The sequence below is a fragment of the Myxine glutinosa genome, chromosome 1, assembly GCF_964187855.1.
Source record: "Myxine glutinosa chromosome 1, kmMyxGlut1.1, whole genome shotgun sequence".
Lineage (NCBI taxonomy): Eukaryota > Metazoa > Chordata > Myxini > Myxiniformes > Myxinidae > Myxine > Myxine glutinosa.
The window spans coordinates 280,848,978-280,871,347 of record NC_136261.1 but is presented as its reverse complement, the minus strand read 5'-3'; the positions used below and the strand labels follow the sequence as shown (position 1 = coordinate 280,871,347).

The 22,370-nt window shown below is 45.8% G+C and overlaps 1 protein-coding gene across 2 annotated transcripts in view; it reads right to left on the bottom strand.

Moving 5' to 3' along the window:
• Positions 1 to 22,370, bottom strand: part of IFT43 (intraflagellar transport 43) — a 120,771-nt gene that overhangs the window by 19,167 nt on the left and 79,234 nt on the right. For both annotated transcript variants that reach the window (XM_078766782.1, XM_078766777.1), the window contains exons 5-6: positions 10,254 to 10,326; positions 3,949 to 4,021 (exon numbers count right to left, since the gene is read on the bottom strand). In XM_078766782.1, the coding sequence (XP_078622908.1) occupies positions 3,949 to 4,021; positions 10,254 to 10,326 (146 nt within the window). The remainder of the gene's footprint in view (positions 1 to 3,948; positions 4,022 to 10,253; positions 10,327 to 22,370) is intronic.

Genomic DNA, 22,370 nt, shown 5'->3' with positions numbered 1-22,370 from the left:
TTGGATTCAACAGATCAAGGGGTCATGTGCCCTTTGGAAGTCATTTTGCCGACCATAACTCGAGTTCGATGTACCTGATGTTTGTCTCTCTTCCACTTATCTCTATATTCTCTCTTGTGCTTGTGCAATCTCATGTGACCTTTAATTACCTCCGCCACCAAAGGTGGATGGAGGTTATGTTTTCACCCATGTTTGTTCGTTTGTCTGTCCATTTGTCTGTCCGTTTGTGAACAATATATCTCAAAAAGTTGTGGACAGATTCGGACGAAATTTGGCAGAGAGGTGGCGTATGTGACAAGGAAGAAATGATTAGATTTTGGTGAAGATCCGGATTCGGTTACTAGAATTTTTAAAGTGATTCCTCACCATAGGGAGATTGGTCCAAAAACTATACATAGCAGGATATCTCAAAAGGTTGTGGACGGATTTGGACGAAACTTGGTGGACAGGTTGTATGTGCAACAAGGAAGAATCGATTCAATTTCGGTGAAGATCCAGATCCAGCTAGTATAATTATTTTAAGTAATTCTTCACTATTGAGTGATATGGCCAAAAAATATATGTAGCAAAATATCTTTAAAAGTTGTGGACGGATTTGGACGAAACTTGGTGGAGAGATTGTGTGTGTGAAAAGGACTAATCGTTTCGATTTTGGTGAAAAATCTGAATGTGGATTCGGATACAATAATTATTTAATTATTAAAGTGATTCTTCACCATTGGTAGATAGGGCCAAAAACGATACAAAGCAGGATATCTCAAAACGTTATGGATGGATTTGGACGAAACTTGTTGGACAGGTTGTGTGTGTGACAAGGAAGAATCTATTCAATTTTGGTGAAGATCTGGATCCGGGTCCAGCTAGTATAATTTTTAAAGGATTCTTCACCATTGAGTGATATGGCAAAAAACGAGGGGTAGATCAGGGTATGAAAGACTGGACCTATGGTGATTCATGGGATTGATTTTGATTAAATGTGATTCTGTATTGTGATTTTCTGGTCTACTCTGAGATACAAAATGTAAACTGTTCACCAGGCGGAGGGAGATATGCTCTCTACTGAATGCCATTCTAGTTTTATTCTGAAATAAATCAGAATCACTCCAATTCAACATCGGTGGAGGCCAATTAACTTGGTGTGTGTTTTTGAAGGTGATTGGTTCCACCTCAGCTAATTACCTCCGCCACCAAAGGTGGATGGAGGCTATGTTTTCACCCCTGTCTGTCCGTTTGTAAGCAAAATATCTCAAAAAGTTGTGGACGGATTCGGACGAAATTTGGCAGAGATGTAGCGTATGTGACAAGGCCGAAATGATTAGATTTTGGTGAAGATCCAGATTCGGATCCGGCTACTAGAATTTTTTAAGTGATTCTTCACCATTGGGAGATAGGGCCAAAAACGATATCTCAAAAAGTTGGATATCTCAAGAAATTGCAGACGGATTTGGACGAAACATGGTGGACCGGTTGGGTGTCTGACAAGGAAAAATCGATTCAATTTTGGTGACGATCTGAATATGGATTCGGATATGATGATTATTTAATTTTGTAAGTGATTCTTCACCATTGGGAGATGGGGCCAAAAACTATACATAGCAGGATATCTCAAAAAGTTATGGATGGATGTGGACCAAACTTGTTGGACAGGTTGTGTGTATGACAAGGAAGAATCGATTCAGTTTTGGTGAACATCCGGATACGGATCCAGATAATATAATTTTTTAAGTGATTCTTCACCATTGAGTGTTACGGCCAACCAGGCGGAGGTATGATATCTACCGAGTGCCGTTCTAGTTTTTCATGTGACCTTTAATTGAGATCAAATATAACAGTGGGTTCACATCTAAAATGGGTGGAGGTATATCCATTGACATACTCTCCTCAATACCTATTCTCAGGTTTTTGTAATGTGATTGCTTCTTACTATAATTCACCAAATGTCCATCTGTCCGTTCAAAGGTACCGCAAAAACGGCTCAACCGATCGCAACGATATTTTGGGTGGGTAATCCTGGGATCCCCTGGAGTAAAATATGCCATATTGTTTTTCCAAGTTTTCCAATTTTTCCAAGTTTTCCAATTTTCCAGTTTTTCCAAACACGAGGGAATAATATTTAATGATATGAACAGTGATGTGGTTTTTATTGAAATTCTACAAATACTGTTTATATTTTGATGACAATTAGGAACCTGCTGCGAATCCGGAAGTGGACAGATTACGCAATGCGCAGGATTGATAATATCCCATTACAACCGTCATTCAATCGTAATTTTAAATCGTTAAACGTCAATCATGTTAATCGTTTTGATAAAGTATCAATTTATGATTGGAATTGAGTGAATACAATTACGATTTTGAATTCGTAATTGTATTCACCCAACCATATGGAACTTATGTCACGAATGTTGTTAAAAGTTAATTTTTTTTATATTAATGTTATTTCATTTGTGATTGGAGTTATGATGTTTGGAATGAAAAAAGAGATATCGAGTTCAAGTGAATGATGAAATGCCGTGATGGTTTCTACTTTCTAAACGTGAATTCGCAGATCGCCATATGCAGATTCGCCATTGACTGGGTATGGAACAAACGTACCCGTTTGTTTGCGAACGGGTACGTTTTTCATGGAAGTCCTTCACGAACTTGCTGTCCATGTCTGACGTGCAACTGAAGGTGCTACAGGAATGTGGAATTTATTGGTTTCATGCTTTAGCATTCACCGTTTCTGCATTGTCTGTTTGCTTCTGGCCTCCCACCCGTGCATAGCACGGGTACCTCACTAGTTTTTGCTAAATTTATTAATCAGGTGAAAATGACCACCCAAAACTAAAATTCATAAAGACCTTTGGAAATTAAATGGACAGGTGGAGCAGTGAGGGTCAAGGGAGGAAGTGAGAGGGGAGGGAGTGGATATACTCTCTCAGGTTGCATTGTGAGCTCTGCATTTAAAGTTAATTTTGTGTTGCTGAAGAAGCCTAAGGACAGAAACATACAAAGATTTATGCTTACATTACTGCCTTGCACACTTTTTCTCTACAAGTGCAAGGCTCATGGAAGAGCAAGGTAAAATTGACAGTGGGGTAGTGGGTCAACAATTGGACACAACTGGCAAGGGAATAAATGAACGAGAGAGAGAGAGACAGAGAGAGAGACAGAGAGAGAGACAGAGAGAGACAGAGAGAGACAGAGAGAGAGACAGAGACAGAGACAGAGACAGAGAGAGAGAGAGAGAGAGAGAGAGAGAGAGAAAGGAGAGGAACCATTGAAATCAGCAAATAAGAGGGTTGGGTTAGGAAGGGTTAATTTTGGTAATAAAGATCATGGGTCAGGATGGGAGATGACACAAGTCTGGAGGGAAAAGTGGGAAGGCTCTCGATGGTGGTTCCATAAACGTCAGAAGCAAAGAACAAAGGAGTCGAAGTGTGCAGTCAGTATGAATTTTGGAAGTTTAACCAGGAGAGTGTTACTGGAAGAAGTGTGCATCCTAGATTTGCTGGGGAGGGTGGGAGGACTGAGAGAACAGAGGGAGTGACATCGGAGAAGAGGCGGTGAGAAACAGAGACCACCGACCTGCCTGCGATGTGAAACCAATAGGCCCTGTGCCTCGGCATCCCAATAAAAAGGAGAACACTTTGGGTCCCGAGAAGGCTCCGTTCCATCTCCTGAGCCCCACTAAATAAGAATACAACCATTGGAGAAGGCATTGCCTTTAATATAAGGCCCACTACAAAACCAAGAACCTTTGATGGTCCACATTGACCATTCAGGCCAGTGGTTCAAAGTTAGATATTTCGGGAAATTGCCTTGCAAGTACCCCTGTACTGTATTATAACTTAGCCAATTGCTTGCACTTATTTCTTTAGGTAACACAAAACAACATAGCATGATCTTAGGGTCTCTGTGTGAGAGAAGACAAATATTAAGCCTCACTGAGATTGAAGCACTCACCAGAGTCTGTAAGGCCACGTGAATCCCAAGGTTGGTGTTTAATTCCTCAAAGGTGGTGAGCATATTGATGATACTGATAGGTCAAAAAAGGAAAGTCAGGAATGACTTTTTTGTGCAGAAAAATTATCATCATATGTGTGAGAAACTCATAATACATATTATTGCAAGAAATGACAGCACAAGATAGGTGCCATTTTGAATGATATTGTAACATATGGTAAAATAGATGCAGTCGTTTTAAAATTACGGAGGGGTGGGGGGGGGGGGGGGGGGTGCTCATACAGTAACTGGGATAATAGTTGCATACTTGCGTAGTTACTTCCCTCTGACTGTTGACAAATGCCCAGTTTTATATTGGTGGTTCATCCAGTCTTGGGTTGTCCAAATGTTCATCCAGTCTGTTCTGTTAGCAAGCAGCTTGCTATCGCGTGCCAAGCTAACGGTAGCAAGCCGCCACTTGCTAACGGAACGCGCCCACTTATGTTAGCAAAATGGCTGCCATGGTCGGATTCAAAATGATTGGTGGCTCTTGACTTAATTCTACTGTCACAGAGGACGATATTGAAACGTGCATTTCATACATTGATTGTTACTTCTGCTTTTCATCCTAATTCTTTAAAATCTGCAAACGTGCAAAACCCCTCCAGCCCTCCCCAAAATGCACAGAAGCAGGTCCATAGATTAGTTTGGTGGGGTGGAGGATGGGAAGCTCCCCATTGATTTATCCCAGGCACACGAAGTGTAAAGCTTTTATAACTGATGTGATGAACTCTAATGCGTGTGTGTGTGTGTGTGTGTGTGTGTGTGTGTGTGTTTGTGTGTATGTGTGTGTGTGTGTGTGTGTGTGTGTGTGTGTGTGTGTGTGTGTGTGTGTGTGTGTGTATACGTATATATCTATATATATATATATACAGTGCATTCAGAAAGTATACAGACCCCTTCACTTTTTTCACATTTTGTTATGTTGCAGCCTGATGCTGAAATCGTTTACATTCATTTTTGCCCTCATCAATCTACACTCAATACCCCATAATGACAAAGAGAAAACAGGATTTTAGAAAGTTTTGTAAATTTATTGAAAAGAAAAAACTGAAATATCACAGGCTGCAAGATAACAAAATGTGAAAAAAGTGAAGTGGTCTGAATACTTTCTGAATGCACTGTACATATATATATATATATATACACATACATATATATATATATATATATATATATATATATATATATATATATATATATATGTATATATATATATATATATATATATATATATATATGTATATATATATATATATATATATATATATATATATATATATATATATATATATATATATATATATATATATATATATATATATATATATATATACAGTGGAACCTTGACTTACGAGTTTAATTCGTTCCGTGACCGAGCTCGTAACTCAAATTGCTCGTATCTCAAATCAAATTTCCCCATTGAAATGCATTGAAATGCTATTAATCCGTTCCAGCCCGCCAAAAACCACACCAATTTTTTTTTAAATATACAGTATATATAAAAATATCTCGCGCTTTATATTTCACCTGTATGCAGCATACAAGTTGGCAGGATGGCCTGGACTGGAGGTACGCACACTTGACTCTAAAGTCTAAACTGTCCAGCCTGGGTTTGAATCCCGACCCAGCTATAACCTGTCATGGGTGAATCACAGGCAGGGTGATTCATCAATGTGTGTACCGCTAAACTGGGCGCCCCGTTTGCGTCCCATTAGTTGTTGGATGTTAAGGATCTCACCGTGTTTTCCACAAAGAGAAGGCGAGCTATCGCCGGCACTCTGAACAAGTTGTGGCCTGGCATGGCATGAACATGAAAACATGAACATGAACATGAAATTTTCCGAAATAACCAAAATGCGAAAACTAAAATGCATCGCTATACGACAGAGATACGTACTGTACTTGAACGGCAAGATAACCACGTGACCAGAACCTACCTGGCGGCGTAAACTCGAAATAACCAAAATGCGAAAACTAAAATGCATCGCTATACGACAGAGATACGTACTGTACTTGAACGGCAAGATAACCACGTGACCAGAACCTACCTGGCGGCGTAAACTCGAAATAACCAAAATGCGAAAACTAAAATGCATCGCTATACGACAGAGATACGTACTGTACTTGAACGGCAAGATAACCACGTGACCAGAACCTACCTGGCGGCGTGAACTCGAAATAACCAAAATGCGAAAACAAAAACGCAGCGCTATACGACAGAGATACGTACTGTACTTGAACGGCAAGATAACCACGTGACCAGAACCTACCTGGCGGCGTAAACTCGAAATAACCAAAATGCGAAAAAAAAAATGCATCGCTATACGACAGAGATACGTACTTGAACGGCAAGATAACCACGTGACCGGGTGGCGAAAGCTCGTAACTCGGATCTCGGCTCGCATCTCAAAGCAATAAACTGCCGGAGCGACGGCTCGTATCTCGAAAAACTCGTAAGTTGGGGCACTCGTAAGTCAAGGTTCCACTGTATATCTATATATATATATATATATATACGTATATATATATATATATATATATATATATATATATATATATATATATATATATATATATTGTTACGGCCCAGTGTTCAGGTCTACGACGAGGGGGTTAGCCTCTGTTCCCTCCCAAACTTACTGGACCTAACGCTGCCGCGCATGAATAACTTCGTACTTTGGCAGGTTGCAAACCAGCAACTATGAACGCCAATTGGTCCATCACTCGATAGCAGGGTCCAATCGTCTAACACCGCTTACCTGTACCACGTGACGGTACCAATCGGGGAACGTACCCGTCTCTGGTGGTGTACCACTTGTTCCTGGATGGAAATTTTGATGGCCAAACAACGGTTGGTACCCGCCGGGCTGATGCTAATTTTGTTACGGCTAACCTGGGTGCGAGCAATGGCGGACCAATGGAAGAAAGGACATTCACGGACAGAGGGGAAGGAAACGTTTAACGATTTGATTTATTTACAAATATGTACAGTGCAACTTAACGGTAGGAAAGAAAAAGGGACAAGAGGCAGAAACCGAAAGTATTCTATGCCTTATGACGATCACTACGAATAAACACAAGGGCCCCCAGCACACATTCACGGGGAAGGGAGGAGGAACGAACGTTGGGATCCTGTTAGCAATATGGCCACGATGTTACCAGATGCTTCTCCTCGCGACGACCTTTGTCTTGATGTCGCGACCAAGCACCCCGAGCGGGTAGCTCTCAGAGGGACTTTTACCTGGTGCTTGGATGGTGTGCCTTTGAGCCTGTGTGCATTGCCTCGCAAATTATCCCCTTATGAGTGGAGGCCTATCTTTCCCTCCCCAACGCATAATGACATACCAAAACCATATAAGGGGAAGGGACTAAGATAATGTTCTGCTCTGAAATAACTATTCTAAGGGACCTGTATGGTGGTTGCCATTACTTCTTACCTGTTTCCCAAAACCGCAACAATATGTGTGTGTGTATATATATATATTCCTCCCATTCTCTTCTAGCTGAAGAAAGCTGCATAATGCAGCCATGAAAAGCTACACAAGGTAAGCCCTTTGCTGTTTCAAACTCTATCTGAGTTTATCTGTAGCTGCAAAACATTTACAGATAGTACATGCATGAGATTCTCAATGCTACGCGCCCCCTCAGCCGTCGGACTGGTTTCATCAATTATTGGCGAGCCATCAGTGAGAGCGTAGACAGAAACACACATCACCGAGGCTCCCAAGCATGTACCACATGACCAACATATACTTGAAAAACAAGACCCTTTTTATTAAATGGAATAACCAATGAACGCTCACCTAATCAATTACTTCAGGTGGCAAGGATTAAAATAAATTGACTCCTTCCATGACCCAATCATGTCTCTCACCCAATTACTGGTGAGAGACGTGATTGGGTGCAGTTTTTCATATACTGTATATAGTCTTATAAGATGTACCCCAAATTGTGATTGGTGAGGACACCAGATCAAGTCTCATTACAGCTATTGCTGCACGATTTGGGACCAACAAAATGGGACAAATAAAAGTAGTAGTCGTAGTAGTAGTGGTAGTGGTGGTGAAAATGGAATTAACGTATATTAAATATTAATACTGCATTTTCAAGCTCCACTCATTTTGCCTTGAAACCATGCTATACCTGATACTCCATTTCGTTTAACTTCGGCATTCCGGTTTGAATTGTTAAAGAGCGAGTCCGCATTTTATCCTGACCATTTCCTAAAGCGTGCGGATAAGTGATGGGATGAAGACCAGCCAATTAGGTGACGAATGGTTGTATACATTCAGATTCAAACCGAACGGTTCATTTTAGCTCTCATCCTTTTCTCTAGCTGTTTTCATTCCCTTGTGCCTTCAGGTTCTGTTATCTGAGGAAAGAATGCACCATCCATGCAGTTCTTTATTCTGTGTGAAACAATGTCTGGTCCAAGAAATGACAAGTTTTCTCTTCTATTGCAATTGTAAATACTAGGGCATGCCCGTACTATATCTATATCTAAAATTATATCCCCCCCCCTCTATTTACATGAAATGGTTTGGTCCAAAGCGAACGGCTTGCGAGTACGGTGACAATCCCCCCCCTCTATTTACATGAAATGGTTTGGTCCAAAGCGAACGGCTTGCGAGTACGGTGACAATCCCCCCCCTCTATTTACATGAAATGGTTTGGTCCAAAGCGAACGGCTTGCGGAGTTTGGTAAAGAAATCGCCATAGCGTGCACAAACGCGCAGGAAAGCGAAAGAATCGCAAATTAGTTTTAATTAGTTTTAAAACATAGTTTAACGCCAACATAGTTTGCCAACGTGAAATAAATGAATACGCTCTCAAATGTGCCGTCCGAGGCAGAGTCTGTTCGGCACGTTCGGCACACGTGATAGCTCGCTGCTCTCTGATTGGTTGAATCGTTTTTTGGACATAGCTCGGTAACTACTTGTCCGATTAATATGAAACCTTGAAAAGGCACATCCTCGGGTCCCCAGCAATATACCTGGCAAGTTTAAAGTATATCGGACCCGTGGTTGTCGAGAAACAGCGGTCACAGACATACAAACATACAAACATACAAACATACAAACATACACACAGAGATTACTGGAATTATAGATAGATATCATCAGTTCGTTGGCCACTCTACAGTTTAGAGCATACTAGCAGAAGTACCCGGCATTGCCGGGTGGGGGAGGGGAGGGGGGAGGGGAGGCGGAGGGGAGGGGAACGGGGGGGGGGGGGGGGGAGCGAGCCCCTTGGCAAAGCGAGCGAATTTTTTTTTCATAGCGTCATATCGTTTCATAGCGTCATAGCGATTTTTTTTTCATAGCGTCATAGCGGTCATAGCGTCATAGCGTTTCATAGCGTCATAGCGATTTTTTTTTCATAGCGTCATAGCGTTCATAGCGTCATAGCGGTCATAACGGTCATAGCGTCATAGCGTTTCATAGCGTCATAGCGATTTTTTTTTCCATAGCGTCATAGCGTCATAGCGGTCATAGCGTTCATAGCGTTTCATAGCGTCATAGCGATTTTTTTTTCATAGCGTCATAGCGTCATATCGTTCATAGCGTCATAGCGTTCATAGCGTCATAGCGTCATCACGTGATCGCACTGAGCGAATCAGCGCCCACCTGCTCTGATTCCGTTGATTCCGTGCGCTGAAATGCGCTGAGGTAAATATGAATAAAAAATATGGATCGTCAAATATTTTGAGTTCGGCCATGTTCGTCCCACGCTCAATGGCCATGTCTATGTCAAATATCAAGCACGTAAGCCTCTCCCTTTAGGAGTCTATCGGTAACATTACACACACACACACACACACACACACACACACACACACACACACACACACACACAAACTGTGTTTTATATATATAGATCACCAATATTGTTGTGTCAATGTCTGTTTTTGTTTGAAATATATAGGAGATCTTTTATGCCTATATGTCCATAAATGCAGAACGGTCAGCTGATTTAACACCCCTATCTAAGGATAACTGGCATACTCCAGTGCAACGCCTCCATAACTACCCGAGAACAGAAGTATCAGTCAACTTTTGATCCACCAAGAGTGAACCCAAAACTATTTTGATCCACGAATACTGATCCACCAACTCAGGTTGCTGAAGTCAACAAACTTTAAGCTATTTTGACATCAGACCTGGTAAGATAAAGCATGAAAGTTTGTTATATAACTTTCACTTTCCTAACTGAACAGCGAATGGCTTGTTTTATGTAATGGGAGGAAAGGAAGAAACTCTCACCGTGGTGGATCGGCCGTCTGTCCAGCCAAATCTTCCTTCTGGATCTCTTCCAAGTCAGGGATCACTGGGATATCTGGGGTGACCGGATACAAAACACATCGACCATTGATCTACAAACACACTACCTTCATTGTTAAAATAGTAGGTCAGTTGTCTTCGTAGCCAATTAGAAATATTTGTCACCATTGAATGAACTTTAATCTTTAAGCTCTCATGACCAAACCTCATTAAGAAGGTTTCACATAAAAGATATGAAAGTAAATGCAGAACGTGAAAATAAATTAATGAGAATCGTGAGCTGAGCTTTTCAAAGGACAGGTGCAAGACAACAGGAAGACCACATGGCAAGGGCAGGGGTTTCCAGAGCCGGGCACGTGAAATGTTTTACGCATTCAGATACTGTATATCCTTTAAAACCGATGGCACAAATGCTGAGAATAGCTGCAGTGTGCAAATAATTGCACTTTTTTTTCCCCTTACAACATCTACTACGGGATGATTTAATAACCAAAACAGTTAAAACAATTAGGCAGTCTCATAATGAGTGGATGATGAATTTCTGAGGGTAGTAATGACGAGCCGGGGTGCGGAGCGCGGGGCCGGGGGTGGTGAGGCCTACGCGATTAGGACAGCCAGCTGGGAGCAGGTAAACGTGTTACACTGCAGAACGCCCTGCAAATTATTCAGCCCGACTGTCACATAAATCTAATCACACCCCAAAGGTATGGCGCCGCTCTCTGCTCTAAGAGGAGTGACTTAATCTCTCCGTGAAAAAGAAAAAGGAACAACTGGCCGCATAAATATTTCATGAAGTTTAAAAGCTTCATTGGCTTAGTTAACAACACTGTAGCAAAACGCAAGCATCAGCATGTGGCAGTCTGAAAATTAGCATCACATTGATTTGATAGTGTTCAAACATGTTGCAATTTGGAAGTATTTTCTTTTTGCACACGATGGGAAAATTTTAAGCACCGGCACTGCTGATTCTGAACCCTCGGAGGCAATAATTGCATTGACTCCAAATGTTCACATCTGAGTGACAATTATACTTCAAAGGGCATACGACATGAAGTTCCTGCTTTTGAATCATTTTTCTCTTCAAGGTTCAGCGATCATTAGTGGCCCGAAATTTCTTGCACTTCTTTCTGTATATATGGACCGGGAAGAGTGCAAGCTCAACCGACGAGCATTTATTAAACAAAACAGAAATGGCTGAAAGATGAGATTTCACTACGAGTCGATGAACAACTAGTTAAACTCTTTTTCTTTTCAAGAACATTTTGACCACAAAGGATGGCCTTCGCTGGGTTCTTTAGGTTCTCAGACTTAATACAGCATATAACTTCTAAGAAAGTTGGTGCATACAATGGGAATTCAAAAAGTTTCATGAATGGAATACTTACAATAGCTCAACACACCAAAATAATAAAATGAGGGGCATGTGTAATGATGATGTAATAAATGATGCATGGGCCACTAAAACAGGTCTCAATTTATATGGTCTGCCAGATCGCTGGATCTACTGTTTATTTTCTTCAGTGATTTTTTTAAATTTTGATTTACTATACTCTTTACAGAGAGTTGTGGTGCTGCTGAATCAGTTTCTTGGCAAGGGTTATATTGTGTGGTTTGCCATTGCCTCCTGTAATAAGCCGTAGGGAGTATAGAAAAGGCTTGACTCGATTGAAACCATTCAAATAGGCTTTACTCAGCAAGAACTGAACAACCTGTAACAACCAATGTAAAGATAGGCCCGTCACATTTCACAAGCATAATAATGCACCAAGCACAATAATTAATAGCCGGCGAAGCCAGTGTTGTGAATGAACGCGTAGGTATGATGTTGAAAAGCCAGATTTTGCTGGATCCCTTGAGAATTTCGAAGCTTTGACGCACCAAATCGCTCAATGGAGGCCGCCATCTTGTGGATGCGGAAGTATGCATAACAAATTGAAAAAAGTTCAATAGGAGTTTGTTTCACCCATCTTTTTTTGATTCACAATCTTATGCACCTCCAATTTGTAATTAAAATACTTTAAGACCAACCTCGGCCCGCACGGGCCTGGTTATCTTCAACGAAAATCGTCACCAAACACCGGAACCAATGAGATTCGAGCATTTGAAAAAATATTTCAAAAACCAAATCAATCAATGGAGGCCGCCATCTTCCGGATGCGGAAGTATGCATAAAAATTTGAGAAAAAGTTAAATAGGAGTTTGTTTCACCCGTCTTTGTTTGATTCACAATCTAATGCACCTCTAATTTGTAATTAAAATACTTTAAGACCAATCTCGTTCCCCGGGCCCAAACGGGCCCTGGTTATCTTCAACGAAAATCGTCACCAAACACCGGAACCAATGAGATTCGAGCATTTGAAAAAATATTTCAAAAAAGCTTTTTACCGCGTTTCGGAGGCTGAAAACGGCGTCAAATATTCTAAAATTGACGAAGAATTGTTTTTTAGAAATCTCGCGGCCGTAGGGCATCGTTTTTCACGGCCGGAAATATCCGAAGTTGAGACGGAATTCACCGAATTAATCAAGAAGTAAATTATATAAATTTTAATCTCATCCACAATGCAAATGGTGTCATTTTGAACTAGGTACGGTACCTACTACACCTACCTACTACCAACTACCTAACCTACTGATGCCATAGTGATGGGTAAAATAGTGGCAAGACTGAGGCTTTGGCTTCGCCGGCTCATTGCGGCTTTGCAATCGGGTACTAGTAGTCCTACTGTCGGAGTTCGTTCGGGAGCAGCCGGGGTCACCGATGTAGGTGTCGCCATGCTCGTTGGAAGCCCCCGAAAACGTTCGGGAGCAGCCGGGGTCACCAATGTAGGTGTTGTGAATGACGAGAAGACGAGGCCATTGTTAGGTGTTCAAAGCTCCTTTATTCCACAGAACTCCTCACGCGAACGAAACACATACAGCTTTTATAGCGCCAAAACCCTCTTCGGAGGGCGTGGCTTCAACAACCGCGCGCACGTCACACCCACACAATCAAAAGCCCCACTGGCCCATGCCCGTGGATTATGTCCCAATAAGGTAACCGCTACACTACCGTAATTATCACAAACGTCTCCAGTAGCCATCTTGAAAATGGTAATGATTATGGATAATGGGAGGAGCCGGAAATATATAGCCCGTGACGCTGTTGTTGTTGTTGTTAAAAGGGGAATGTCAAGGGCTTACAGTACACGGGATTTGAACGACAATCTATGACACCTCCCAGCATTGATTGTCTGTGTTTTGTCCTTTTAAACGCTGAGCATCATGCAAGGAAGCAGCACGTACCATTTTTATCCCACGAACGCGAAGCAAAAAAATGGGGTCGATCAATCGTTCATGTCTGTCCGTCCGCCCATCTTATCAGTTTATGATCATCAGTTTTTGATCGAGGAACAACTTATTTAAATTGAATGTTATATTTTGAACACGAATCGGAAGACACATCTGGTGTTGAACAGTACTTCCTACTGCCTGTCTGGCAGTCAACCCAAATCGAAATTCATTCAAAACATTGTAGCGGTTACCGGAAGCATGCCACAATCACCTTGCACCAGCCGATGACGCAACCGGCGAGCGGTCACTTGTCCGGACTCGCCCGGGCGTGTCCAGACTTGCCTTTCCCGGGCGAACACTTGTCTTGCATACCACGCACCGTTGAGAGGCGTGGCTTACCTATTTGCATACCACGCCCCACCTGAGAGGCGTGGCTTTTTGTGTGTTGAACTTGAGTTATAAATTGCTGCCCGTTCGATGGGCTAGTTCAGTGCTTTTGAGTTCTTTGGAGTGAGCTGGAAATAAATAGCTCAGTGAAACTTAATTCCTGGCGTCGTCCATTTTGTCCAGTTTTATCGTGCGAGCACAGCTCCCACAATTGGTGACCCCTTTTCAAGAACATGGCGATGGAGTCATCTGTAGCTTTGAAGCTCCTGGGCTTTTGGGAGTCGCACGCAGCGGTCTGGTTTGCCCAGGCAGCTTCTCTCTTCGCCCTGCGGAACATTGCAGAGGACACGACGCGCTACCACCATGTGGTCTCCGCGCTCAAAGCCTCCACCGCTGCCCGGGTCCTGAGCTTCCTACAGAACACGCCGAACGCCGACAAATATGACGCGCTCAAAGGCCTACTCCTCGGTGTGTTTGGACTCACGGAGACCGAACGCGCGCGATGACTACTCGACCTCCCGGAGCTGGGTGAGGCCCGTCCAACTGAACGCATGGACCACATGCTTGCTCTTCTCGGTGACCACAGCCCGGACTTCCTCTTCCGCGAGCTGTTCCTCCGGCAGCTACCCGGGCAGGTACGATTAGCTTTGGCTAACTCGCCCATCACGGACCCTCGCGCCTGGCCAAGGAGGCCGATACATTTTTCATGGCCAGGAGACACGTCGGAGCGGCCGCCTGGAACCCTGGGCCGACCGAGGCAACGCCCGCGCCACGACCGGCACCACCACCGGCCGAGTTAGCGCCATTGGCGGCAGCAGCTGCCGCTACGCCCCGTCGACCGAACCCGACGCGACCGCCGGAGCCTCCACCAGAGCGGACCATGTGCTACTACCATGCCAGGTTCGGGCAGAAGGCCAGAACGTGCCGCCCACCATGTACATTCGGCAGGTCGGGAAACGACCAGGCCGGCGCTCGCTGCCTGCCATGAGCGTCGGCCATTCAGGCAGCCTTCTGTTTATTACGGACACAGCGTCCGGGCGGCGTTTTTTGTGCGACACCGGCGCTCAGCTGAGCGTGATACCCGCCTCGGTGCAGGACAAACAGGCCGCGCTGTGCGGCCCCGCCTTGGTCGCCGCAAACGGCTCCTCCATCCGCACCTTCGGTTCGTGCAGCGTCGCATTCTGCTTCGGGGGCCAGCGCTTCAGGTGGGACTTCATCACGGCGAACGTGCCCATGGCCTTGCTGGGTGCAGATTTTCTTTGCATGCATGGGCTTTTCGTCGACGTCATACGGCGTCGGCTCATCAATGCGGAGACCTTCAGCTCGCTCGCTTGCTCAATGAGCGGCTCTGCTCCGACCAAACTAGCCTGCGCGCTCCCGGCCACGGACGATTTCACCCGCCTACTCGCCGAGTTTCCCGCCCTCACGCAGCCGACGTCAAGCACGGCGTCGAACACCACATCCCGACCACAGGTCCACCGGTCTACGCCAGGGCTCGCCGCCTCGACCTGGCCAAACTCGCCGTGGTGAAGGCGGATTTCGACGCGCTGAGCGATTGGGCATTGTGCGGCGCATGAATAGCGCATGGGCCTCGCCCCTGCACATCGTGCCCAAACCGGGTGGCAGATGGCGACCATGCGGTGATTACCGCCGCCTCAACGACGCCACCACCCCCGACCGGTACCTGATACCGCACATACAGGACTTTTCCGCCCGTTTGGCGGGGCGGGTGATCTTTTCCAAGGTCGACCTCATTCGGGGCTACCACCAGGTACCCGTCCGGCCGGCCGACATGCCAAAGACGGCGGTAATTACACCTTTTGGCCTCTCTGAGTTCCTTCGCATGCCGTTCGTCCTTAAGAACGCGGCCCAGGCCTTCCAGCGGCTGATGCACAGCATGCTGCACGACCTCACCTTCCTTTTCGTCTACTTGGACGACATTCTCGTCGCCAGCATTTCCCGGGCGGAGCACCTCATCCACCTGCGCACGCTTTTTGAGCGCCTCGGCCAGCACGGCCTCATCATCAACCCGGCGAAATGTCAGTTTGGCGTAACGGCCGTCGACTTCCTGGGGCACCGCATCACGAAGCGCGGGGCCGTCCCGCTGCCTTCCAAGGTGGAGGCAGTCACAAGTTTCCCGCGCCCCCGCTCCATCAATGCCCTACAAGAATTTTTGGGGATGGTATATTTCTACCACCGGTTCGTGCCTCGCGCCGCCCAACTCATGCGCCCCCTGTACGAAGCCCTCCGGGGCAAGCTGGCCAAGCACGACTATGCCTGGACCACAGAGATGGACGCGGCGTTCACGGGCGCTAAGCTGGCCCTCGCCAACGCGACCATGCTGGCGCACCCGGCGCTCGACTCACCCATCGCCCTCACCACGGACGCTTCCGACTATGCGGTGGGCGCCGTGCATGAACAGTGGGTGAACGGGGCTTGGCAACCGCTGGCCTTCTTCAGCCGGCAGCTTCGCCCTAACGAGCGCAAGTATAGCGCTTTCGACCGCGGGCTCCTCGGCCTTTACCTGGCTGTTCGCCACTTCCGCCATCTTTTGGAGGGCCGCCCGTTCACGGCGTTTGTGGACCACAAACCCCTGGTCTTCGCCATGGCCAGGGTTACGGAGCTGTGGTCGGCCCACCAGCAGCGCCTCCTTTCCGCCGTGTCCGAATTTACGACGGACATCCGGCACATCGCGGGCAAGGACAACGCTGTGGCCGATTGCCTCTCCCGGTCCGGTGCGAACGCTGTCCACCTGGGTGTGGACTTCGCCCGCATGGCGGCCGACCAGACCGCCGACCCCACGGTGCAAGCCCTCCGGACAGCCGACACAGGCCTGCGGTTGGCCGACGTCCCCTTTGAGGACACAGGCACAGTTCTCCTGTGCGACATTTCCCTGGGCCAACGTCGCCCCATCGTGCCCACCGGATGGCAGCGGCACATTTTTGACGCCCTCCACGGCCTTTCCCACCCAGGCCGGAAGGAGTCGCAGAAGCTCGTGGCAGCAAAGTTCGTCTGGCACGGGCTCCATAAGGACGTCCGCGGCTGGGCCAACGCCTGTGTCGCCTGCCAACGCGCGAAGGTCCACTGGCACACCCAGGCCCCGTTGGCACCATTCGACGTGCCCGCGCAGTGCTTCGACCACGTCAATGTGGACCTGGTGGGACCCCTTCCCTCCTCGCGGGGCTTCACCCACCTCCTCACGATGGTGGACAGGACCACCAGGTGGCCGGAGGCCGTCCCGCTGGCATCAACAACATCCGCCGACGTGGCGCAGGCCTTCATTGGCACCTGTATTGCCCGTTTTGGCGTGCCCTCGGACATCTCCTCCGACAGAGGCCCGCAATTCGCCTCCGAGCTTTGGGGCATGGTCGTCCAGGCCTTGGAGGTCAAGCTACACCACACCACGGCCTACCCCCCCCAAGCCTACTGCTTGTGCGAGCGGTTCCACCGCTCAATGAAGGCCACTCTCAGGGCCAGCCTCCAGGACGACGGTTGAGCCGACAGGCTCCCGTGGGTCCTATTGGGCCTCCGAACGGCCCCTAAAGAGGACCTCCAGGCTTCCACCGCCGAGCTGGTCTACGGCCAGCCACTGCGCGTGCCGGGCGAGTTCATCCCTGACGCCACCGGCCCCTGGTCCACGGCTCGCCAACGCTCGGTCCTCCAGGAGGCCGCCAGGAGATTTGCCCCCATGCCCACCACGGCTGCCCCCAACCCCACGTCCCCCCAGCACTTCGCACTGCGGAGTACGTTTTTATCCGGCACGACGCACACCGGGGACCGCTCCGGCCACCGTACGATGGACCTTTCCGGGTCCTGGAGAGGGACGACAAGTCGTTCATCATCGACATCGGCGGCAAACCGGACCGCATCTCCGTGGACCGCCTCAAGCCGGCCCATTTGGACCTCGACCAACCTCCACGGTTGGCCCTGCCTCCACAACTGGGCCGTCCCCCGTCAACCAAGCCCCCCGCCCGACCATCCACCGCCACGCCACCTACCACCCCCACACGAATCGCCAGGGGTCGTTTCGGCCGGGTCATCAAGACCCCCCTCAAACTGATTCTCCCGGTGCATGTTAATTCTGGGGGGGCGCATGTAGCGGTTACCGGAAGCATGACACAATCACCTTGCACCGGCCGATGACGCAACCGGCGAGCGGTCACTTGTCCGGACTCGCCCGGGCATGTCCAGACTTGCCTTTCCCGAGCGAACACTTGTCTTGCATACCACGCACCGTTGAGAGGCGTGGCTTACCTATTTGCATACCACGCCCCACCTGAGAGGCGTGGCTTTTTGTGTGTTGAACTTGAGTTATAAATTGCTGCCCGTTCGATGGGCTAGTTCACTGCTTTTTAGTCTAGTAGGAAGACTAGGTCCCCCTGCACCCCCCGGAGATATACTTCTAATCAGTGTTTCTAGATTGGAAAAAATGTGTAGAAAATGACTAGCTATGGCCCCAAGCTGAAAAAATGTCCCACATACCATTTTTATGCAAATTACTGCTGCAAATTTTATGCAAAATTATGCAAATTTTATGCAAATTTTTGATGAGGAGTAGAGTTGAGGGGTCTTTGAGGGCTTCATCGAGGTGCTCTCGGTTGCAAGACTGGGTCATTCTGAGAAGCACAGCAGGGTCAGAGATCATGATGTTCTCCTCCTCAGTGAATCTCTCCATCAACAGCCTCTCCATTGCCTCACACACTGTTTTGAGGCAAAAGAGGGACTTTGCGTAGGCCTTTCCACTGAGAACACCTTTGAGAGATCCACTTGTTACTAGTTGTGCCTCAAAGAGAATCTCTGCATATCCAGAACCACGCATCTTGTGTCCAGTGAGCATCCCGATGTAGTTCATGGATGTGTGGAAGGGTCCAATCGTTACTACATGACTAGCAAATTCATTTGGCCAGCGCCAGATGATGGGAAGGGCTTTCATGCAGACACCCAGATCAAATGTATTCAGGACCCATCTCTGACCCACCTCAGCAGTTGCTGCCTCGGAACGCTTCAGTAGCTCACGAACAACTGCGTTGTCTGTGATCGGTCTGTGCCTGGTGCCTGCATGGCATGGCAATGGCCTGCAGCCTGTGCCTGGGCTAGGGGGTTTCACCTCTGCAACTGGTTCTCCCCCACCCAGCAAATCAACAGTCGACTACTGCACGCCTATCCACCAACCGATCACAGACAACGCAGTTGTTCGTGAGCTACTGAAGCGTTCCGAGGCAGCAACTGCTGAGGTGGGTCAGAGATGGGTCCTGAATACATTTGATCTGGGTGTCTGCATGAAAGCCCTTCCCATCATCTGGCGCTGGCCAAATGAATTTGCTAGTCATGTAGTAACGATTGGACCCTTCCACACATCCATGAACTACATCGGGATGCTCACTGGACACAAGATGCGTGGTTCTGGATATGCAGAGATTCTCTTTGAGGCACAACTAGTAACAAGTGGATCTCTCAAAGGTGTTCTCAGTGGAAAGGCCTACGCAAAGTCCCTCTTTTGCCTCAAAACAGTGTGTGAGGCAATGGAGAGGCTGTTGATGGAGAGATTCACTGAGGAGGAGAACATCATGATCTCTGACCCTGCTGTGCTTCTCAGAATGACCCAGTCTTGCAACCGAGAGCACCTCGATGAAGCCCTCAAAGACCCCTCAACTCTACTCCTCATCAAAAATTTGCATAAAATTTGCATAATTTTGCATAAAATTTGCAGCAGTAATTTGCATAAAAATGGTATGTGGGACATTTTTTCAGCTTGGGGCCATAGCTAGTCATTTTCTACACATTTTTTCCAATCTAGAAACACTGATTAGAAGTATATCTCCGGGGGGTGCAGGGGGACCTAGTCTTCCTACTAGACTATTTGAGTTCTTTGGAGTGAGCTGGAAATAAATAGCTCAGTGAAACTTCATTCCTGGCGTCGTCCATTTTGTCCGGTTTTATCGTGCGAGCACAGCTCCCACAACATGAAACTTACTGTTTTTAAGGATGTCATAAAGGATACAAACAACAAGAACAAATAACTAATGTAACGTGTTAGATAGGGTGATGTAATAGACACTGGGTAAAATGGTGGTAAAACTTGGAATTAATTTATTTATATGACCTTTACAATCTTTATTTGATTTAAATTGAATGATATACTTGAACACTGTAGAACATAAATCGCCTTCTAAATACTTTCAAGAACCTCGGGTTTTGCAGTACTTGGACATATTATATAGGGTGGTGTATAAGGGTGATGTATAAGACTTTTTCCATGGTCTAAACGTAATGATTTTTTAAAACGATCTTTATAAACATTATTGTATCAAGATTAAAGTATATCCTTGAATTCTGTGTGCGGTATCGTGTTCGATGAACTCTCTAATTTATAAAAGCTTTGGTATGACTTGGCCAGGACTTGAACCACCAACCTCCCAGACTCAGAGTGGATGCTCTAACCATCACACTATTGAGTCGAGTTCAATGATGTATTGCAACTCAATTAAATTCTATGGAACAATGTCAAATAAAACATCTGTTGGGAGAGACCAATGATGATTTCTGAACTAAAAGACACAAGTGATTTCAACTGTTTCATGGAAAATTATTCGGACAATTTAAAACTTAGCCACCAGAGTTAGCCTCGATATGCACAAAACTCGGAAAATCTGAAAGTACTGTGACTGCTTCTACTTATTTTATGGCCCCAATCATTTCCCACCTTCTTGTGGGTTGGCTGAGGAAAGCTGTTGGCCCAATCAGCTGATCACGTCTGCCATTGGACTGGAGGTAGCAGGAATTTGTAATTGGGCCAGAGTGCTCATCACAACTCACTTACTATTCACCAAACTCATTGTGAGATATTTCACCTCCACCAGCTAATGCCAGCAGATGGAATACCCAGCTTAATGTCGATCCGAGAGACAGTACAACTTATGATGGAATTTTCTGCCTGCAAATCACCAATCCGATAGTTCATTGTTGGGTAGGGAATCATATCCAGACAAGAAAGCTCAACAATAAATGTGCCACCATCCTGTCAGGCACAATTGGAACATACATTATAGCAATTTAAAACTTCGTACATTTCTTGACATTATGGTGGGTCTTGCTAATTTCCACCAATGTTTGTAATAAACTGTGGTCTGACAACACTTGCCACATTTTTGTGGTCCCAGCTATACATTAAAACATTTTCTTTCAAATAATAGATACAACAACAACAACATGCATTTTAAGGCCATTTTCCCTGCTAGAGCGGGGGTTAGCCTTGCGGTCCCCATAGTAGGGGAGCTCCCAATAGAGTTCGTGACCATTTTCCCGTGATCAAGGTTTGAAGGTTGATTTTGAAAGATAAAAATATATATAAAAAAATAAGCTTGGGTATCTTTTTTTAAAATGCGGGCTAACTCGGCCAGAGGACAAAATCCAAGATGTCCGCCAAAACCGCGAAATCGGGCATATTTCCGCCTACGTGAATGCTACATATACATATTGGGTGTCCATATGTGGGTTTTTCTGGGCCCAGATCTTGCATCTTACATCAGTCAAGTGATATTGTGACTTAAAATGATATTAAATGATTAATGTTGACCAAAATCCAAGATGGCCGCTGCAAAAAACCATGTATTGTATATGTTCATAATTGTGCATACCATAGATTCATCGCTGGCGTCTAAATACAGTTTTACATGACTAGTGTTTTCATTTATAACCTTATTGTTACTATGAATGACTTTTTGAGCAGGTAACGAACCAAGATTGCTGCCTTATCTACAAGATGGTTTGATTAAGTTTCACAGGTATTTGTTCACAGGTAGTTGTTAGTATTAATTCCCAGGGAGTACCAGGGTGGACAATGGATCAAGGCATTACAGTTAAGTATATTCAACTAATAATAGTTAAAATATTAGTTAAGTCCCTTTCTTTAAGAGATAAAGATCTGTCCTGTTCAATATTTAAGTTCAGTTAAGTATTAACATCATTCATATCATGCTGTCTGATGTACGGTATGTACAGTAAGTAATAGGTTTTATTTTTCATTGCAGAGTATACCATGGCGACACCACCCATTCAAGGAAATAAGAGAAAGAGTGAAGATGAGGACCAGCCTCCAGGACTATCAAGCTCCAGTGAGTGTATCCTCTGTCATAAGCATTGTGATGAGGAAAAGAGTAGCTTAAGCCCAGAAGCCTGGCAGCATCTCCAACAACAAGCAGAACGATGGAGAGGATTGGACAAATACGGTCAAGTCTTTGATGCAGTGCCATGGCACAATGGACCAGCTGGAATATATTTCCACAAACTGTGTAAAGTTCAACTGGCCAGTAACTATAAATTGGAGCAGGCACTAAAGCGACAAAAGAAATGTTTTGAAACAGAAATCTCTCGCAGCGATGATGTAGCTGACGAAGCACCTGGACCATCTTGCGCTCAGAGACAATCACGATCACAAACCGG